Source organism: Mchenga conophoros, linkage group LG2 (genome assembly GCF_057382185.1).
Source record: "Mchenga conophoros isolate Kocher_MC1m ecotype Shallow Benthic linkage group LG2, M_conophoros_male_GT1.1, whole genome shotgun sequence".
In the NCBI taxonomy this organism is placed as follows: Eukaryota; Metazoa; Chordata; class Actinopteri; order Cichliformes; family Cichlidae; genus Mchenga; species Mchenga conophoros.
Window position 1 is genome coordinate 3,221,175 of NC_140527.1, and position 22,079 is coordinate 3,243,253.

Below are 22,079 nucleotides of genomic sequence, written 5' to 3' on the forward strand. Positions count from 1 at the left end.
GCTTGGTTTAAGTTGGTCATTGTGAAGGTCTGATGATTGATTACTTCATTACTCTGATTATACATCTCTCACAGAGTCTGGAGCAATGTTATAGGACCATCATATCAGAGGAGATCAGGGGATCCGACTTGAAACTGAAAACATTTTATAGTTTCGATTTTAGGGTGGAGAAACCACACCCATCTACCAGGTTCCCAAGTGGCACATTGGGGGGCAGGGGAGCAGCCTTCAGATATGAGGACCAGGTTAAATATACCCAAATACCAAAAATAAGCAGTCCTGGACAAACATGGATTGCTCTTTGGCCAGGCCTGTTAGCCTGGAGTTACAAGTCAAACCTTGGGAAGCAGCAAGGTGTACTGGCTTTTGGCAGAAGAACTGGAGTCCTGTCTGGACAATGATGACACTCAGACCAGCATCCTGGTTTTAGTCCCAGGATGACCTAATTTAGTTAGTGAACTGTTGCTGTCAGATAGATGTAGTGAATCACAACTTCCTAGTTAATACCCATTAACTACATTTATTTGGAAACACTGGTGTCAGTTGGATGATGACAAGGGAACTGACCATTGGAACTGACTTAGCTTCACAAAAATGGGTCAACGTTGTAGCAGTCATAACAGTTGCTAACTATAAATAAAATAAATAATTATAAATGTGTGTTTGCACAGTGATTTCAGTTCATCCTCTCACCGGACTCAGCTGTCAAACGTTGATAATTCCACCATCAATTCAACCAAACATTTGGCAGATCTGTACACCGATGAAAGGTGGCGGTAATGCGGGCGGAAACCCGTACAGTACCCACTAGGTGGCGGTAAATTACTTACAATTGGTTTGCCACCCGCCATTAAGGGCCATAGAAGAAGAAGCAGCAGCAACAGAAGAAGAAGAACCATAGCAACGAGTAAATATCCATGGCGGTCACAACTGTAGTCAAGTGCGATCCAGAGTTCTTCTATTTATTTCTCATGCTTACTGTCGTTACTGTAAACACAACAGAGAGCGACTTTAATACGACGGCTTTTGATGCCTACAATCTTATTTATAATGTTACTGAGAGTTATCCGCGTACACAGCCTCCAGCGTCCGAGAGCACGACCACAGCTCCGAGCTACAGCACCGAGATGCCGAACCTACCGGCCGTGCCCCTGCCAGTCTCCGGGCACCTACCCACTCCTCTCACCAGTGGTAACCTGTCGCTGTGATTTAACCCCAGTTTCTACCCCAGTCCCCCCGTTTTTAGCACATGTTCACTGTTTTTCTTTGTCCACCAAAATAGCTTTTAGGTAATTCAGTTTGCCAGCTACTTTCAGAGATGTGGACACATTCAAATTAAACCCATACCCATTGTACCCATTGTACAACTGTGGCTAGGATATCTGTTCTCTCGGAGGTAGTAAGGAAAATGTTAAATGAAGATATTTTAACGTGGCGTTTGATCTGACCTTGTGGTATTTTATGTTTTTCATTCGGATAGATAAAAACCTGGGATGCTCATTAATGCCAGGTATATACAGACTCTTCGTTTAAGGAGAGCGTGCACATGCGCTGACACACAGACCTGTGTATGAATAATACGACTGCTCTGACATTACTTTTTTGTGTTTCTTTATTTTTAATAAGATCCATTCTGAACTCCAAAGTAGTTAAATTTATTTTGAAATAATATTCTGACATGTTACCTCTTCCCAAAACGTTTTACCCTCCTTTACAGGGATCCTTTAACCTCTCTGCATTTAGTACATATTTTCTAAATAATTATTGAACTTGTCAGAAGCCAAGTCCCAGTTGTTCACAGTTAGTCAGAGTAAGAGCTCCAGTTGAAGCTCGTTCCTGATCCTCTCCTGTGATACCAGTTTTATTTATTTTTATTTATGTGTTTAGCATGAATTAAAATTTGATCAGATAGGGTGTGGACAAAATGAACTACATTATGCTTAAAAGTTTTCCTAATATGTTGCCTCTTGTGTTTATTAATGGCTTGAACATTAAACCTAGTTGTACACACAACTGCCGTTTTATATTTGTACCATTTGTAATGTACTGAATGCATCAAGACTGTTCGTCATCTAGAAAATATGAACTATCTGACCTGTGTGTGTTTGTGTGTGTGTCAGCTGACAGGTTATGTCCCTGCGATGAGCAGATGGATGTATGTGACATCAACTGCTGTTGTGACAGAGTGTGTAGTGGGGATGTGCCTCTGTTCACCAGTTGCTCTTATCCCACTGTGAGGTATGTAGAAGTCCAGCTGAAAATCTTCTCTTTTTCTACTAATGGGCTGCAGTGTCAGTTCACAAGAATAGATTTTTCTCCTCTTGGCTCTGTGCGGTATAATAAATAGATTTTGTTAGAATGTTTTTATGTGCCAGTGTGTGGTATTGCTGTATTTTATATTTAAAAACAGTGGTTGGTGCAAACAGGAGCAAAGTAAGCATTTCTTTAAGTTTCAGCTTGTTAAACAAGTGGTTTAATAAAGGACGCTTATTGGCTTTGTGGTGGCTTTGATCGTGTGTGTTGCTGTCGTCCATGCTAGAAAAACATCACTCCACCTGAGTTCACTGAGGAAAATGTTGGCTGCTTTGGCCAAATTGTAAAAAACAGTTTACATGCACACATGCCCTCAAATATTAAATAGTCCAAACACATCCAATTTTAGCCCTGCTTTCTTTCCATAGCCTAATGCACTTCCTTTAATAGGACTAAAAAACCACTCAATTAAAACAACTGTTTGTTAGTGAGGGTTAACTTCAGCTACAGAAAAACTCATAAATGTGACTTATAGAAGAACCATTAATCCCCCAAACTGACCATCAACCTAACAGTTTAAGACTTTTAAGAAATGTTATTACTGAGTGAAAACATTCAGCGGTTTGTATGCTTGTTGTCCTACTGATGGACAGCTGACTGTGGAAATGTTCATGCACACTGCACTGACCTGATCAAAGCAACAGTAAACAAATGGCAACACTTGGTCTTCTCTTGCTAAAAGATGAAATCCATAAAAATGTTTCCCAGTAGAGCAAACAATTCAGCAAAACATCTGCATTTGTCTGCATGTCCATAGCAATAAGCTCCTTCTTTGTCTTTCATCACTTTGCAGTGGCAGCAAGCAGATGTGCAGCCATGATGTGGCATTGTATTCTTTAAGGAGAGCAGCAGACGGTTATTCAGAGCTGCAATCATCTGTTCAGAAGGAGACCAACTACGACATCTTCTGCATCGAGTCACAAAACCGTAAGTCAGCAAATGGGCTTTTATGGAGTGTTAGAGTAAACGCTTCAAGAAACCATTTGCACATAAGTTTGGTAAAGTTAAAAAAGGCAAATTTAACAGTGTGTTATTTACAATATTATGTATAATAGCTTCCTTAATGACTATCTGAGCTGGTTTCTTTTTTTCTGCAGGAGTTGATGGACTGTCATATCCCTCTCCCGCTCTGCCAACTGACAGCAACTTTGTGTCGCTCTTTAAACAATTCACCAGCTATATTTTCGGTTTAGAGAAAGTTAACCAGGCGTCCTCTGTAAACCTCCAGACCTCGGGCGGATACCAGGTGAGCCTCTGTTTGAAAGGAGTCACTGCTTATAGCTCATGTAGTATCAGTAAGTGTACGTTTGTCCACATCGAATCAGTCAGTGACTTTTTTATTCTTAGATAGTCCATGAGTACTTTAACATATGAAGGTATGTTTAGTCCACAACCTGTGAGGAACTTGTTTTCAAAGAAACTCAGTAAGAACACTCAGTGCACTCCTTCATAGGTGAGTCTGAACTTGCCATTTTCCTGTCTGTTCATTCTCTGCTGATGCTTTGGCTTTTCAGTATGGGGATGTGATCGTGACGGCAGGGGCGGCTGAACAGAGAGAGATCTTGCAACTGCCAGCTCCCGGTGTCACTGCTGATTGTGTGGATAACAGTCCTGCAGGTAATGCCTTTGTACTTGTAAATTATAGAAAGTAAAATGTATTCATTATTATGACATCATCACTTTTAACTATGAGTAGCGGTGTTTCCACTGACCGCTGTAGATTTACCTGGACACTTGTAAAGAGAGGGGGAATTTGTTTTTTCTGCAGCCTGTAAACTCACCACTTGATGTCACTCAATCCTATCCAGAGTCCTTTAATGTTGTAAACATTTGCAATTTGCAAACTACTCCCCATGTGGTAGTGAAACTGAAGCAGGTAATGCAAACTGGAAATGGAGGCTGTTTGCCTTTAAAATAAAAAGTTGCTCCTTTTAAATGTTGGGGAGACCAAAAGTACAATATCTGTACTGATGTTGACTGACCAAGTGTAAAGAATGAAATGAGGCCATGTCATTGATGCAATATTATCAACCTAGAGAATTCAAAGACAACCCAAAAATCAAAGTGAAAAAGTAATGTGGCAAAAATTTCATTGCAGCATTTAAGAATATTACTCAGAAGCTGGCATCGCCCGCATGTGTTTTTATGCATGCCTGACAACGTCGGGGCGTGCTTGTAATGAAACAGTGGTTGGTGTCCTAGGGGATCTCCTTCCAGATCTTATGGGCCTCACTGAGCTCCTGCACAGTCTGAGGTAAAACCTGGCCGTATGGGATGGACTGAAACATGAAGTAAAAAACAGGACTTACTGTATCAGCATAGGGTGTGACAGTGGGGCCAAAGATTTCATCCTGGATTAAATCTTTCTCTACAATCAGGACGCCCTTGCCTCGTCTGTAGAGGTCTGTGCATCAATCCATTGATGTGCCTATGCAGACCATCACTGACCCACCACCAAACCAGTCGTGCTGAACGATGTTACAGGCAGTATAATGTTCTCCAAAGCTTCTTTCATATCTATCACATGTGCCCAGCATAAACCTGTTCTACTGTGTGTAAAGCACTGGGCACCAGTGGTAGACCTGCCAATTCTGGTATTCTATGGCAACTCCCAGTCAGGATACATGGCAGTGAGTGCAGATCCACTAGAGGACGTTGGGTCCCCAGGCCGCCGGAGACATAAAAACCTTCTGGTAATGGCTCATATTGACATACCGTCCTGTGGAGCTGGACTACTTGGGCAACCTCTGCAAGGTCCAGCCCAGTCACAAAACATGAGGAGGGAAAAGCTGCCAGAGGCCTCCACATAGAAAACCCACACCTGTTTGTCTCATTGTTGTCTTTAAGTGCACCTGTAATTTCAGCAGCAGCTCTCTGCTCCTTAACTGAACAGATCAGTATCCCATCTGGTTTAATTGACTAGATGCCATAATCTGCTTAAAACGTGTTACTTTCATTTTTTGGAGCTTTGTGATATTTAACCGCTCCCTTGTCAAAAGGCGTCACCACAGTGGGTAGCTCTTTGGCAGAGATGCAACCTCAAATGGGATTTGTGTCTCTGGCAGAAAAATGAATGTGTTAACCACTACACTATGTAGCCATTCTCTTTCTCATCCCAGTCTCCTTAAAAAAGTGTCGGTCTTTACTTGTGCCCAGAGTTTGCATATTTACTGTCACTTTCTTATTGAACAGCAGTTCCTTTGTTGACATCCTGTAAAGCTTTATGAAAAGGATGAGAGGCTTTTTCATCAGTATGAATGAGGTTGTTTTAGCTTTCCTGGTTTGATTTGCAGCTTTCCTGAAGGATCAAAGCAGTCGGTGCTCCCGTCGCGTGGTCCTGGATCAGGACTGCGGCCATCTGCCAGCCCTCAGCATGGATAGCTACACTGACACCCAGCTGTTTAGTGTGAGTCTCACATTTACTGAGCTACACACTGGTTGGCTCTTAAAAATCCACTCTTTAATACAGTGTATTGTTGAAGTGAAGTTCACTTTATGCCCAGGAATTATAATGTCATTGAATTTGAATTGCAACTAATGAACAGCATGCACACCTGTTTTGTGTTCCTTAACTATATATAGTTTAAATATAGATCATTAATTAAAAGGTTTAAAGTGAAATGTTTTGTGCTTGACAGGATATGAGCACAGATGCAGCAGTAAGTATCCTGACCTTTCTCTATTTGTTTAACTCAGAAACAGTTAGTATGTTTATCAGAGTTAAACATACTAACTAATTATCAGTTAACTGATAAATTAAAAAAAATCCAAGTTAACAAGACGAGGTCACAGACTCTTAAATGTGTTCATTAAAAACAGTGTAGATGTTATAAACAGTTAATCTGACAAAACAGACGACCTGTATACATTAGCTTTGTGAATTTGTAATAATTTTCTCAAAGATATTTTTATTAAATTGAAGCAACGGAGAAAAAAAAGAGATACACACAGAATTCCCATATGGAAAAGATATAAATCTTATAAAGTTTGTATCTGTCTTGTGTGAAACTTGTATGAAAAGCATACAAGAGTGAAAACACATATATGATCCCCTGAAAAATCATATAATGAAACTTGTATGTTTTGGATACTTACTAAAAAAATATATGAAAGTAATAAGAAAGTGGCCACTTTCATGAGTAAATCATGTAAGTTTTTACTATTTCTTTTCCATATGAGTCATTACATGGCAAGCAAGTAGATTTCACAATGGTTGTTTGAGCTGACATAATACAACACAGATTAATGACGCATTCACGTATCTTTAATTGCTTGTGTCAGTGGCTCTGGGTTTTAAACATTTGTGTTTGTGTACATATGTATTTGCAAGATTAGTTGATTAAGCAAACAAAGTCGTTTTTAGCTGTAGAAAGATTCTCTGTGATGTGAAGATTTATATTCCTTTATACTTTTTGACACTACCATTGCACCTAATTTCCCGCTGTTTCCATTAAAGCTACAGTCATGGTATAAAATATACCCTATGCAACTTCTAAGACTACAGATTGACATTATAAAAAACTTTATCAAGTTTAAAATTAGGTAAATACAATATAAGATGAATTCCATGATCTGAAACATGTGACAAATAATAAATGTAACAATTTTTTTCATAACACTGTAGCTCTTGAATTTCTGTGAGCATTGCAGGTTCTGACCTTGCGGTGAATTTGCTGGGGCATCCAGTTCTGGGAAAATTGGAAAGTATCTTGAATGTTTCCTCCTGTGACAAATATTTCAATTTTCGATTGTTTTGCAATGCCCTTCATAACACGTCCCAGAATGATTTTTTTCTCCTTATCATCGTGTTAACAATCAGCTTAATCCTCTGGACGAGCAAAATGTCTTCATTTTTGTTAAATACATAATCAATACGGTATAATATGTAAAGTTTATTTATTTTAACCATGACTGTACACCCCTAAATTTGGTTTTGATGCCCACTAAAATCCTTTAATGCACCAACTCAGTAATATTAATATAAAACCTGGCTCAGATAAACTCATGGTGGTTTGTAATGCATAAAATAACCAGGTGATAAAATCTATGTTCAGAATCTTCCCATGCCAAACACCTTTAGGTGGACCAGGACATTTAGTAAGACACAGACAGCTTCTCCTGATTGTGTCTCCTTTGATGTTGCTACATGTTGTAAGTTGCACAACACGCACAAACAAACTTGAGGTTAAGTGCTGCAATGCAGTAACAGGAACAGTGGCACAACTTTCTGCTCAGTTCCTAAAGAGCAACTAGCAATCACTTATTTTCACATTAACATTCAGAACCCATTGTGTTTTAGATGACTATTTACTGAGTAGTATTTGCAGCATGCTGTGCTGTTTAAAACTGTCATCATGTTAGACAGCCGCTGGCGCATTCTGTATTGTAGTGCAGTAGTTTTAATGTGTCAGAAGTTCAGAAACACAGTTAAATGAAGACTGATATGAGTCCCTGCTGTTGCTGGAGGTTGTTCCTGTGGTGGTGTCTTCAGTCATCCTACAGTCTGCAGATCACACTCAGACTGAGCTGAAGGTCACAGGTGGAGGAAACATCAGTCCTGTTCTCATCAACCCCACCCTCTGTGGTAATGTGGTGCTGAAGGTGGGTCACACACACTGGAGTTTATTTCTCACTTCCAGCATGAAGAAATGGTTGACACACATATTTGACATCCATTAGCATACAATGTTGACTGAGTTACATAACATAGTATAATAAATATAGCATAAATATATTATACAGTGAAACATCCTGTAATGTTGTTAATTCGTGACATTTAGTTAGTTTTTTTAATTAGACCTGTAGTTCCACTGAGTCATCCAGCTGTGGAAAATATCACACCTATCTGTGTTGACGTCTTTGCTGTGCTCTCCACAAACACAGGAGATTTTTTTTCTGAAAAGTAAAGTCTACAGATGTGACCACATTACACTCTGGTTTAAAATTGTGTGCAATAGTCAGAAATATCCTCTTCCTGTTTTCTCTTTTCTGGATGATGATGATCACGAGTCCGTGTAGCCAGCCTCTGTCAGTGCGCCCCAGGGCGGCTGTGGCTACAACGTAGCTGCCATCACCAGTGTGTGAAAGTGTGTGTGAACGGGTGGATGACTGGTTGTGTAAAGCGCTTTGGGGTCCTTAGGGACTAAATAAAGCGCTATACAAATACAGGCCATTTACTCCACACAAACACACAGGCACGCAGTCATTTCAGAGAGATGCAAAAGTCTGGACATAGGCACCCAGACATGCCTGTGTTGTCAGTTATCTTTGGAGGTGGGACGTGAAAGTACATTGAGGCAATTCAAACACAATCAACTTTCCAAAAGGGAAACATCTTGTGCTTTTCCAGTGACGTGCACCTAATTGTATTTCCATGTCTGGTGCCATTCCCTTACATCTAAATGAAGCAATCTAAGCAATACTAAGTCTTTATTTGTTAACCACCCCAACACTTCTCCCTATTTAAAAGTTATATGCAAAAATAAGTTAATTGAAAGTGTGTAATTAGAAAATTATGTCTCCTCAGGTTCTCTATGTGATAAAGTACAACCCACAGGGTAAGATAGAAAATGCAACGGTGTCTGTGGTGCTTGGATTTGTAACTGAAGCTGTGCTGCATTTGGAACAGGAGTTTCAGGTCACGTACATCCAGGTAGTATATTCAAACAAACCTATGTATGTGTAATGGTTTATTTTTTTGGAACAATCTGTCACAAATGTTTTAGCCCCTCACAAAAGCTGGCTAAAATATCCTTATTTAAGTAGCGTGTGGGTGAGGCTGCTTTGCCAGAATTGTGGACACGAGGTGATGATGTTAAGGATAAAAGTGGGATGTTTGAGTTTACCTGTACATATCCTAATTATCTGAAACTTTGAGCATTTTAATGTGAACATTCACCACTGTACGTGACAGTAAATAAGGGAAGCAGAACAGGTTCAACACAGCTTGTAGTTGTATTACTTTGACTTCAAAACTATGATTGCCAGCTTGTCTTCTGTCTCTGTGTTGTGTACTTCCACAGCAATTCACTGGTAGAGATCAAATCAGGTGCTGTTAGAATGAGGGGATTTGTTGGTTTCACAGATTTGTTCGTTTTAATTGCTCTACATTTCTTCCTTCTGAGAAAGACTGCAAGAAGTGTTTAGTAATTTAGGAAAACATGTTACTCCTTGACCATTCACTAAATCTGAGTAACGCTCTGTGTTTTGTGTCTCCTAAACAGGCAGATGGGGGGGACGTGAATGTCCACTACAGCGGAAATCCAGGTTATGTGGTCGGCCTGCCGCTTGTGTCTGGAACAAGAACAGCCGAATATCCTTTACCTGGATAAAGGACAGATTTCCCTCATTGTTGTACTACTGCAAGCCCATTTCTGTTAGCGTAAAAACAAATAAATAAGATAACAATTTTTTGGTTAAAAAAGTTTTATAATAAAAGATTAAAACTATAAGTAAAAATCAATTTTTTGAAATATTAATGGGAAAATTTTAAGTATGAAAATTTGCTGCCAGATTTCAGACTGGCTTGTGGTTCAGAGTTTCTAAAGGAAGAGCTTTTAGCTCCGTTTAGGTTCAGGAGACAGACACTTTCTCTACTTTTAAGATAAAGAGAGATACAAAATATAGGCACGTGCTAGTTGAAAACTTTCCCAGGACAGTTCTCCATCATTTCCCAGGCGTTTATGTGCCACTACTGCATGTCATAACTTTTGTTTTCTCTCTCCTGTGTCTTTCTTTTTAAAAATTTGTTCAGCGTCCATGGTCTCTCCATGCTCTTTACTATCAACCCCTAACTAGCCGTGGCAGAGTATGATTTTGTTGGAACTTTCTGTTAAAAGAGGGTTCTTCCTTCCCGCTATCACCGAGGCTGCCCGTAGGGCATCATCTGATCGTGTACTGTTGCTGGTTCCTTAGCTGTGTGAAACACAGAGACAATTGTTGTTGTAAACTGAAGCTCTATAAATTAAACTGAATTTCAGTGGTTGATGAAAGACGTGTAATGTTTTGATGTTCTCTAAGAACCAGGATTTGTCCATAACATTCCTCTCCACTGGGATTGTCAGAAGCATTGACCTCAGAGACACTCTGTCTCTGCTCCTCAGCACTGAGGACCAGGACTGTCTGCAGGGTCCACATCAGCGCTCACCTGTCCTCTTTGGTCACGACTCTGTGTCTGGCTGCCTGTTAAGGCACATCATCCTCACATTTTATTCATCACACTTAATGTAACAAACGCTGTTTTTTCTTTAAAATTTCTGATGGCAACGTTTTTCGATCCTGCAGGTTGGAAGATGGTGTAAATTGCACTATTGTCTCGCAAGAGCTTCTAGGAATTTTGAGAGGATTTAACTATCCTTATTATGTGGCTTCCTTTGGAAACTCCCGCCTGGACAATCTCCTGGACTGGGTGCAGATCAAGACCAACTTCAATCCCACAGTGAGTGAGGTCAAACAAGGGGCACAGTATCTTACGATGATCACTGTCATTGCACTGAGTGATGAGTCAGATGATCTAAATTGAGGTCTGAGGTCTTAAACAGAAGTGAATTCACTGTCATGTTTCTGACTTGCAGGAAGCTCCAAGTTGCAGCATCCCATTGTCACTGCACTTAGAAATTAAATGGACCAATTACGGATCCTTCGTGAATCCTCAAGCACAGATTGTGAGCATCAAAGAAGTAATTCAGAGCAACACCAGCAGTTTGGTAAGACATCATTTCTGTCGGAGCATTTATAGCAGAAAACTGCAAGCAGAGAGAATCATTTGTACTGTGTGTATTCTCATACAGACCCTGTTGTCCAGAGGCAGCAGTGTCCTTCCAATCAGAAGCTCAGTGGCCTTCATCCCAGTATCTGCTGCTGCTCTTCCTGGTTACAGGGCCACACCTACCATCAATGCCAAACTGCCCTTTGACTTCTTCTTCCCTTTTGTTTGATCCAACTGCAGCTTTCACTTATTTAAGCTTCCCCATAAACACTGGTACAGTGTGTGGTCATCACTAGTACTGTTATTGGACCATCAGTCTGCAACTGTGTATTGTGTGAATAATGTACATCTGAGTTTTCCCTTTTTTATAATAAAATTTAATACATGGTTTCACATTCGTTTCTCAGTTCTTGAAATCAATGGTTTAAATTTGTTCTAACAGGTCATACAGAACTCCAAAATCACATTAAGATGTAGTTTTATGTACAAGTTATCGTTCTGCCTTTCACTTATTTACAGGTGCTTTAGGCTTTATGGCATGAAAATCACTAACATGTATATACTGGAAATTCATGATGCAAGTGCAGTCCCTTAATTTGTCTCCATCACCACAATAATGATGACATTAAATCTCAGTGCAGTTAGTACTAAACCATTAAATGTTCTGCAGCATGTGGGTACAAGTAGCTCTGCAGCAGTGAGCTTGTTGAGCTAGACGTCTATGCCGTGCTTCTTGAGGAGGGCTTTCAGGTTGTCGTTCTCTTGTGCCTGCAAACACAGACAAGAATCACCTTGTTACTCACTGTAGGCCTTCGTGCCACATACTTAAGCCTTCTGAGTAACAATATGAAGGAGTAAAGCCTAAATTGCTAAATAACAGACACCTTTCTGTATTACTGCTGTGAAATTTACAAAACAGACAAAAAGTAAAATAAGTTATAATAAATATATCTGATATTCCCCGTGCACAGAATAACAGTCACCACTTCCTCAACAAGAAAGGAAATACCAGACAACAGTACTGGTTTAGTTTATAGATGCATTTGAATATATACTGTGTATATAATTTATATGTTTTTTACTAATTTTAATTTTATTGAGTGTCTGTATCGTCTTAGCTGTTTTACTATCAGTAACTGTATTCATCACTCAGTCAGCAGCATTACAGTTTTGCCTTCTACTGCCTGAAATCCAAAGCAGGACTGAGTGTGTTGTGAGCGATCTGCCATCATTACTGCAGTTTTTGTGGAATTCCAGGCCTAAAGAGTTCCCCCACTGGGACTGTCCATTTGGGAACTTGGTGTTTTCATTTGTTTTAAGCGGCAAGCTAACTAAGGATAATGTTATCCTACTGTAACTGTGAGCTCGTTAACATTAAAAAACAGAATGAAAGAGTGACTAGAACTAAACAAAGCTTTAAAAAAAGAAAAGGTCAACGTTTGCTTTCGTTATGAGTTTGGCTCATATCGGTTCACTTTAGCTCCCTAATAATGTTACTAAAAGAGTCACCTCTCTGTCCTCACACCAGAAAGAGTGAATCTAAAGTATGAAGCTTTTCTGACTTTGCCACACTTCTGGAAAACTCTCGAAGTTGAATCCTGAAGCAGTGAATGAGGTGACATCTCTACTAAGAACCTGAGTGACCTCGTCCTCAAGGTCAAGGTCAGATTTTGTGAACACAAGAATGAGGCTAAGTAGCACGAGGGCATCTACTAAAACTCTCAGACAAGCGTGTAGCCCAGTGACATTAACCAATCAAGGTCAGAGGTCAGTTTTTCTGAAAATCTGAGGATTTTTGAATTTATACCATAGGTGCATCTACTAGGAGGCTGAGGAATGACACCAGTATTTTTATGGACAGGAAGTGTGTCACTGGGACCTCGTTCTCTAGAGAATGAGGTCCCAGAAAAGAAACTGACTTTTCGGTAACCAGGCAGTAATCTGTAATCTCTGTGCAGGGGTGAAAGATTCCTGACACACTAAGCATCTCACAAGACATAAGTAGTCCAAGCCTGCCAGCAGTAATCTTCATGAATATTTGACATCACCAGTTTATCACTGCGCTCCTGTAGCTCAGTGACTCTTTGAACCAGGTGGTCATAGCTTTCCTTCAGCTTGTGAACCTTCTGGTCTGCACGGGTCTTCACTGACACTAGGATTCCTACAACAAAATAAAAAATGGTCAGCATTTTAAACTTTGCCCTGCTAATCATGACATCTGGAACTTAACATCAGTCATTTTGATCTCATATAAAACCAAAAAACAAAACCTGCAAATACAACAATGTGAAAAAAATCTTTTAGTGGGCCACCATTGTGCTTTCTGAATAGTGACGTCTAATGTATTTTACATTCCCAATCTGCTTTGCAGCAAGATAAAAATGTATTCTTTTAGCAATTTGAACATGAATGTACATAGCGGACAATCAAAATGTGAATGTAAATGAAGACGATCATAAAAGAGAGGAGGCAAGAGGAACTCAGAGACATGTGATGCTGTTGCATCATTGATGAGCTGATTAAATAATCAGAGCCATGACCGTTGGTTTATCATTTCATCCATTTCCTGTGAACACTGCAGAGTGGCACTGACCGTTGATAATCCTGGCTACCCTCCAGAGTCGGAGCAGGATCAGAAGACCTATCCCATCAAAAGCGTCCTCATGGAAGATGAAGACAATGTCCAAGATGAAAGACACTATCACCACAAAACCATCAAACACCTCGAATTTGTGCAGGAAGAATTCCAAGCGGTATGCAAACATCTTCCCAGCCAGCTCCAACATGAAGAAGGTGAGAACAGCCAAGCTCAGGTAGTGAAAAACCTGAAAAACACATAACAGTGTAGTAAAATCTCAGTAATACCCATGGGATGTCTCTTAGACTGTGAAGAAAAGTTGCTTGCCTCTGGAGCAATGTGGCCATGCTCGAGCTTGATGACAGCCAGATCTATAAGCAACTCAGCCAAGACAAAGATGGCATCCAGGATTACCAAACACACAACCAACACCTGCAAGCAGAGACAGTTATGATGTCAGCTTCTATTAGTTTTCAAAGTAAAAGAAAAAAACTGTGGTGGAAGGTACTTGAGCTCAAAACCAGTTGTAGTTGAACTAAATCTAATATCTGACATTGTGCAGAAAATAAGGTCCTCTTGCTTTAAACTTTCTTGTCTTTTGCTGCACTTTGAGGAAAAATATGGAACAATAGCTGGGTTATAAACTGGTACAGTTAAAAGGACGCTAATTCTGCATAGCCCATTGAATACCTGTGTTTCACTGTTCTATGGCATAATCCAGTCAATATTCAAAAAATGATGAGGAATCCTCTGAAACACTTGTTACCCGTAACTGTGGGATCAAACCACCAAGCTTCTGATTAGAAGATGACCTGCTCTACCTCCTGAGCTAAAGCCACCCCACTGGTCAGAACAAAACTTTGATAAAGGCACGTAAACGAGAATGAACAGTTTGTAGACTGGGGGAACCTATACAGATGAGAACCATAAGGAGGGTGTATGGAGGCGTGGTCAGACGCCTGACTTCTGTTACTCTAAATCTCCAAAACAACAGCAGCCGCTTTAAAAGCTGCCCAGACATGACTGAGATGATGATCCCGAACAGAAGCTCAACCAAATTTACATTTTTTTATTTTTATGGACTTTTCCTGGAATCGTTTGCCCACCCTCATATTTCTCTGTCATTGTAATAGCTTAGTAGCTTTGGCAGACTGGAAGGCTCAGACAACAGTTTCTTTGGTACATTTTCTGAAAAGACTACAGCGACATACCTGGAAACGTTCTGAGCTGTAGAGCCTCTTGAATGAATCCCTAAATGTTAACGTAACTGGAAGCTGTGCCGTAGCCGGACTCAACTCCTCACTGGAAACATGCAGTTCTTCCTCGTCGCTATGGACCACATGCTGGTCCCCCACAGCAGTGAAATGCTTCAGGTACCGAGACATGATGGCAGGTTGAGGGATGAAGAGAGAGGACCACGTCCCACTTCAGCGCACCTTGGAGAGAAGTGTGCATTTCACTTTAAAGCCATGAAGTGTGGAGCCATAAACCGACATTTTGCAAGCTGTAGTTCATAAAGTTGAGCAATGTTGCAGGTTCCACTTATGACCAAAAATGGCATATGTTCAAAATGCTGTATACCTTCTCTACAGATTTCTCCATGTTAGTCAATCCCAGTTTACTTCTCCTTTTTTAATATTTGCAACATGCTACTGACAAACCAACTTTTTGGTATAGCATACAAAGGAAGCTGAGGAGCCTGCTTATCTATCCCACACCCCACTCAATAGATCTGGAAGGAAAAGTCATAAGACTGGTTTGGTTATCATGAAAATCCATCCTATCAAAATGTCATGATATCAAGACAGAAGGGCTGTTGAGCCCAGAGCTCTACAGGCTAATTATGAACCAGCTATGGGTGCTCTGTTCTTCAACGATAATCAAGTGACAGAAGCACCAAACCCCAGACATTCTTCATTAACTGCAGAGCTAATAATAGTACATCTTACATCTTAAATTCACTACAAACAGTTCCGCAAAGTTAATTTTAATTTCACTACTACTAACACACTTCATTTTTCATATGCGTTGATCTGTGATGTGATGGAAGATGCGCAGCAGAACACGGAATTTTCTAGCCTTACTCCAATGCAAATGGTCATTTTACAGGCGTTTTAACTATACTGGTGTAGCACTTAAAAGTACAAGAAGTCAGAAAGTGAGCGTAAAATTTCCGACTACGAGATTCTGCAGCACTGAGCGCAGCTTTGTCGCTTTAGGTCTGCTAGATTTTTCTGTTTATGCGTCTCAGACGTTGGCAGGAGGCTGAAACTCGTGATAGGCACGTCCATCCCTTTTACTTTTGCCAAGTAAGCATTTTACTACTGAGAACAGCGCTGGCCGGACTCTGCACAGCGGAAGCTGTTATTTGGTTTACACGAATAAACGGTGACAGCAGCTTACCTTTACCTTCCACCTTCTCCTTTGGCACTTTCAACGCTCCTCTCAGAGAAAGTTACTCGGCGTCAAACCTCAAAACTCCGCCTCCGTCTTCAGACCTTCCTCCGCCCGATTCTGTCCACCTACCCGTCCCCGCCCGTTTTTATTTGTTTTGTTTTATTTTGTTACCTAATATAAAACGTTTATTTCGTTATAGTCCATTTCATAAAGCTATACAAATCTTTTTTGAGCAAAACTGAAATATTGCTGACAAAAAGCTCTAGAACAGCTGCCCCTTTCCCCGCTTGCATTGTTGCTCTAATTTTCTTTCTACTCCAGAATAGCAACACTAAGCGTTATGTTCGAATATATGTGCTGACTGATTGATTTCTCAATGTCCATTGGTTTATTTATATTCATTATCTACGCGTTTCATTAAAACATTTATTTAAATCATCCTCGATAGTGATGATATAGATCAGTGGTTTCCAAACCGCTCGCGCGCGCGCACACACGCACGCACATATTTTGCTCAATTGCGGTTTATTTCTCACCTCAAACATTTACTAAACAATTAAGCAAATACAAGTAACCTGCAGGTAGTAAGAAAATAAACTACTAACTCTTTTACGCTACGTCCGCACCTACACGGGTATTTTTGAAAACGCAGCTGTTTCGTCCACGTGTTTCGAATCACACACAAAACTGAGATTTTTTAAAACTCATTTTTTGCGTTTACGTGTGGACGAGGAATACAGAGTTCGTCACGCAACGTTAAAGGTATGTGCCTTTTTTCACGTCAGCTGTGCGCCACGTTATTGCTTACATGAGAGGAATTGCAGAATGGCAGATTAACAGTATTTTGTCTCTATCTTCAGGTTTTACACGCTTACATAAACACCCAGTTACTGTCCTTCTATCTACAAAGGCAGAGGCGTCACGGTGTGATGATTATTTTCCCTGTGTAATAATATTCAACATTGCTGTCAATACATTTTTTTTTAAAAATGTCTCTCTGTGCAAAATGGGTTTAAAAACATAAACAGCTGTGGGATCCTGTTTGTTTGAACCGAGGGAACAAATCGTGGCAGGATCAGCCTGATGTTATTTGTATCCTGCTGTAACTTTACTGTATAAAGAGCAAACATCTCCAACATGTCAGGAGTAGTTAGTCATTACAACAAGTGTTTGTGAACTAAAGATCAAGAATGTGGGATCCTGTTTGTCCGTGATCTAAACAGCCCAGCGCTGCTCCCGACGAAGGAAACACCAACCCTGCAGGGAGACCTACCTCAGCACCTGTGCAGGTGAAGCCAAAGGGAAGATTTGCTTCACCATATTTTCTAGTCTTTGGCTCAGAATGAAGTTGGTTTGGAAATCTAACACTGTTAATTCAATTTACATTTATTTATATGGTGTGAACTCACAACAGTCACTTTAAGGCATTGGACTGTAAGGTAACCCTACAACAACAACCTCTTTGAGCAAACGGGAAGTAAAAACTCGCTTTTAACAAGAAGAAAGCTCCGACAGAACCAGGCTCACGGACGGGCAGCCAGAAAGACAAGACAAACAACACACTAGAAGAGAGCCAAAGATTAATCATTTAATCACTAGTTATTATTAGATTTGAGTATAAAAAACAGTGAGTGAAAAATAATTAGTTCTCTATTCATAAAAGCTGGACCTTTTAGTTATGGACACAAAACCAAATGTTCAATAGACAGCTCAGCTCCTCTCTTCACTTTATAAGTGTATAAAAAAAAAACAAAAAAAACCCTGCATATCTGGTGCCACATGCACTTAGGGACATGTTTGAACATGCCGTTCAATTTGATACAAACTGATTTGCACAGAAGTCCAATAACCAAACAGCATTTGGGTTCAGATCAGGAAGGCTGTTGCTCCAGTCACACCACTAAATCAAACTTTTAATAACCGGCAACAGTGACAACAGTTACCATGCGGAACAAGCTCAAATACATGCATTAAATAGTCAGTGTAGATTATCACTAACAAACCTGCTTGCAGCAGCCGCCAATCTTAATTTTAACCCAAAGTAGTGTAGCTACATTGGTTTCAAAATGTGGGTGTAGATATGAAGGTTTTAAATTCAAACTACATTAAAAAAAGCTTTAAAAAAGTTATGATCACTACTATACCGCTATACAGATAATTATCTTTGATTTAATCAGTTCTGCCTTTGCCAGCATGTAGTCCAGTTGGTTTTATGTGAACACAGTTGTGCCAGAGTTTGTTTTTCTCCTCCCCACAACTGCAGTATTCAGGAACCTTCAAATATAAATTCATCACAAACATCAAATGTCTTGTTCCATTTAGGCATTTATTAAAGCAATGACACATTCACTGTTCAGTTTATTCACCTTTGAAAGAGGTAGCTTGAAAACACAGGAAGTAGTGACAAAAAGGTTTAAGTACATTTCTCAAATAAAGAGGATTCCATCACATCTAGGCCAATGAAACAGACAGATGACTAATGTTCAGCCACAACGACAGGAACAATCATGCATTTGTCTGTTATTTAGCCTCGTGTACATTAATGCTTGTACCATTGTATAGTCAGACTTCAGCACCACATCATCTTGCTGTTGTTGTTATAACCCCAAATGAGTGATGCCATAAACTTAGCAGTAAAGAGTTTACTAGAAAGCCGTTCTCATAATCTGCAAACCGAGCAATAGACATTTGGTGGCTTTCAGACAGAACGTTGGTTTAAGGGATTTCAGCATTAGCTTCATTTTTCCAACCAGAATTTACAGCCATCTGTTCTCTTCAAAACACCACATGGGAAGCTTGCATCGCTTAATCATTGAGCTCAGTTGCAAGATAACCTCAGAATTATCCAACTCACAATGTACACTTGCTGTACTCCAGTGTAAATGTGTGTCCAATATCACCTATTGATGCTGCTGCTTAGATTAACAGACATTAAAAGGCAAACATTTTGATAGATCTGGTTTTAAACCTTCAAATGAGGGATTAGAGAAAAAAAAAAATAAAATAAAAACCCTCGTCTTGAAATCTAGAGCCCCTGTGAGGTTGAGGTATGCAGACAGGACTCCACATCCTGACATGACATTTGCCGAAACTGGTCGATGTAGCCAAGATAGCAGTTGCATCCCCAAGTCATCCAAAACTGCCTGTCAGGATCCCTGTCGACACAAAACCAAAGCACAAGTATTACTATTATTATTCAATCTGCACAGTGAAGGTAACTGAACTATTCCCAGCAGCATGTTTCAGGCCTTCAGTCAGGTTCTGGTAAATTGTTTTTACTTAAACCTGTGCCAAGTCCTGACTTTCTCTCCCAATACTAAGATTCTCCAGCAGAGATGAGCCAGTCTCTGTCAGAGCAGTACAAGATTGGGTTCACACCATTTCTCCACATCCTTCATGTACATCACACATACCTGCAGTCAGTCAGCATGAGCTCCTTGCAGCATAATGTGTTATTATTCACTAATCAGTGCATACAGGGCAAAAACTTAAATACAAGTAAAAGTTGTCAGTGAGACCCACCTTCAGTCTGTAGATATCAGTACCACAGATCCTCTGCCTGCAACACAACCACAACCACTATTATCTCATCTATTCACAACAGCCTTTTGCTCAGCGCCAGGCCAGTGTCAGTCTCAGTGTAATAACTTTAGATTTACCACACACCACCCACCAAGAAACTGATTTGAATTGTCCAAGAATTTCCAGCCAGTGTCAGTCTGGATGTTCTCCTCCCACAAATGACTGATCAGTGCATCCCCATCGGAAACTCATGCCACTTTGGATGGAGTAAAATCTGAGTAAGCAGCAACATCTAGCTGCTGTAATGTTGTGAGTCTGTGGCATCAGTTGGTCCCTGTTAACTACACTAGCTAAGAGTCTGAAGCAAATCTAGCTTAACATCAGTCTGAAATTACACCAGGAATGACAAAGATGTGAACATGACAAGACTGCTAAATAGTTCAATGCAGAACACGTCTATAAACTGAATTTAACTTACCTTTACGCCTAAAGGCAAGCAGTGTGTAGTTCTACTCCACTGCCAACACTCAGCCTTCATGTCTGTTTAACACTGGGTGCCAGCATGTCTGCAAGAGAAACCAGTGCAACATCAGGATAGTCTTCAAGATGACAATTTGTAGGTGTTCACATTTAAGGAGCTTTTAATTTGTCTGCATCCTCAGACTCGAGACAAATCATATCATCTGAGAAGGGATCCACTTTAAAGTGAAAACTAATGCAATGGCACAAACCACATTCACATCAAGCCCCATTTTCTAAACTGAAGTCAGGGAGCACAAACGTGCCAGTTTATTCTTATGTTGTCACAGTTACTTCTGCTAGCAGACTTATGTGGCAGCATATCTGTGAGAACAATGGAGAAATATGTAGTTGCAAAGGGAATCCCCCCAAAAAAATCTCATTACAAAAAATGGAAAGTTTATCTGGTTTAAACACTTTAATTGGCATTTTCCTTGCCCATGTCACTCAGTACTATAAAAGCTATAAACAGAATTAATTAGGCAAAGGGGAAAAGACTGTCTTGAATAGACATGCCCCACACATTTTTTTTAATTGACTGGCTTGTTTAATAGCCAATAAAGCATTTTCTAATTTATCAGTTTTTCTTGGAAATGTTTTATTCCCAAAAGCAGATTTCTCACCGTAATACTTTAAATCTAAAAGACTTACCAACTGAAGTCACTGCCTGTTGTGTCCGTTCCATAGTAACAACATGGCGGTGCCGCAGAAGTGTCCACTGCAGCCTGTCCATCTGAACCCACTGGGGAAAAGAAGCGCGAAACCAGTTAAAAACGTCCGGCATGAGAAGCACTGAGTGGTAACAGCAGACATCCGTCGTTGTTTCACACACGGTACTTCATCTCTTTGTATGTTGGGCAGACACTGCGATTTTTTCCAGTGGCGTCAAACTGTGCGTCCATAAAATGAAGGTTAAAACAGAAATTCTGTCGCTCGCTCTCGGTCTTTCACTCACACAGACACACAATCAACCTTTCTAAATTGCTAATGAAAAACATGATCAGGCAGCTGTGATTGAGCAGCATGTAGATCCAACTATTGTCACGGTTGTGTCGTGATAATTTTGTGAGGCCACATGGAAAAGGCTCGGATAAACTTTCCAAAGTTCTACAAGTTGTGCCTCCATCGCTTGTGTCCAGATCACGCTGCACTGCCGTGCTGCTTTTTCACCGACGTTTATGTGTTTGCGCGTGCGCAGTGTGAGAAGCTGCGGTGACACCCTCACGACGGTCGGGACCAAGCGATTGATGATCGCGAGCTGGTCGCTTCTCGTTACCCCGCGTAAACTACACGACGCACTATGAAGGCCAAAATCGGGCCGATCGCCAAAACGCTCGCACGACTGAAAAATCGGCTCAAAACGGGCCAAAAATCGCAGTGTCTGCCCAGCTTAACGTTGCTCCTGCACAGGAGTAGCCCACAGACTGGTTGTTGCACATATTTTTTGATGCTGTCTCCCATCAAGAGCCCACAAGTAAACGCGGACTGCCATTGCACTACACCCGCTCTGCGCACTCACAAAACTTTCGAGTCCCGTTTTAACACAAATTTGTCGCATGGATAAATTACACTCGCTTTAGTCCTTTTCCTTGTCGACGCACTGCACGGGCCTTTACTGAGCAGACCTCACCATAATGAATTTTCCTCCTTCCGCACCACATCTTCCTGCTGACTGAGAGGCAGACCACGCGTCTCGTGTCAATTTATTAAGCCCGGATACCGCTGTGCATTGTGGGAGAGGAAGCTCTTCCATCTGTTTTTTTTTTAACCTTTATTGAAAGAAATTATCGACAAGTCAAGGAAACAGACCAGTATTGAAACAATTTATATTATAATGTTGATGAAGCAAGTCATTTTAACTTTAAAGGGAGAAAATAAAAATATCTAGGGTATAATAATAAGGAACATAGGCCTTTTGACACAGGCAGGAATATTCAGAATAGCAAGTACTTTGTGATTTTACAGTATAGTACAGCAGTTTTTTATTTATATTAGAAAGAAGCCTAAGTGACTTAAAATAATGACAAAAGTAATTCAAGAAGA

The 22,079-nt window shown here is 40.3% G+C and overlaps 2 protein-coding genes and 1 long non-coding RNA gene across 3 annotated transcripts; 1 reads left to right on the forward strand and 2 right to left on the reverse strand.

The window, feature by feature from the left end:
* Positions 1–872: 872 nt before the first annotated feature.
* Positions 873–11,413, forward strand: LOC146581482 (tectonic-1-like). The gene is made up of 14 exons (XM_085283316.1): positions 873–1,191; positions 2,121–2,238; positions 3,107–3,240; positions 3,411–3,559; positions 3,828–3,930; positions 5,607–5,719; positions 5,952–5,972; positions 7,780–7,914; positions 8,840–8,965; positions 9,537–9,625; positions 10,365–10,502; positions 10,597–10,750; positions 10,887–11,018; positions 11,103–11,413. The coding sequence occupies exons 1-14, from the start codon at positions 918–920 to the stop codon at positions 11,247–11,249; spliced, it is 1,833 nt and encodes a 610-aa protein (XP_085139442.1). The 5' UTR covers positions 873–917; the 3' UTR covers positions 11,250–11,413.
* On the reverse strand, positions 11,381–16,122 carry hvcn1 (hydrogen voltage-gated channel 1). Its single transcript, XM_085283317.1, has 6 exons — positions 16,002–16,122; positions 14,810–15,034; positions 13,926–14,030; positions 13,614–13,845; positions 13,069–13,181; positions 11,381–11,788 (listed from the first exon to the last, which is right to left on the reverse strand). The coding sequence occupies exons 2-6, from the start codon at positions 14,981–14,983 to the stop codon at positions 11,732–11,734; spliced, it is 681 nt and encodes a 226-aa protein (XP_085139443.1). The 5' UTR covers positions 14,984–15,034; positions 16,002–16,122; the 3' UTR covers positions 11,381–11,731.
* Positions 16,123–18,302: 2,180 nt separating this feature from the next.
* LOC146581484 (uncharacterized) lies at positions 18,303–21,805 on the reverse strand. The gene is made up of 5 exons (XR_014893494.1): positions 21,667–21,805; positions 20,688–20,778; positions 19,996–20,083; positions 19,518–19,554; positions 18,303–19,150 (listed from the first exon to the last, which is right to left on the reverse strand). It is a non-coding gene; the product is annotated as an uncharacterized LOC146581484 (long non-coding RNA).
* Positions 21,806–22,079: the final 274 nt, after the last annotated feature.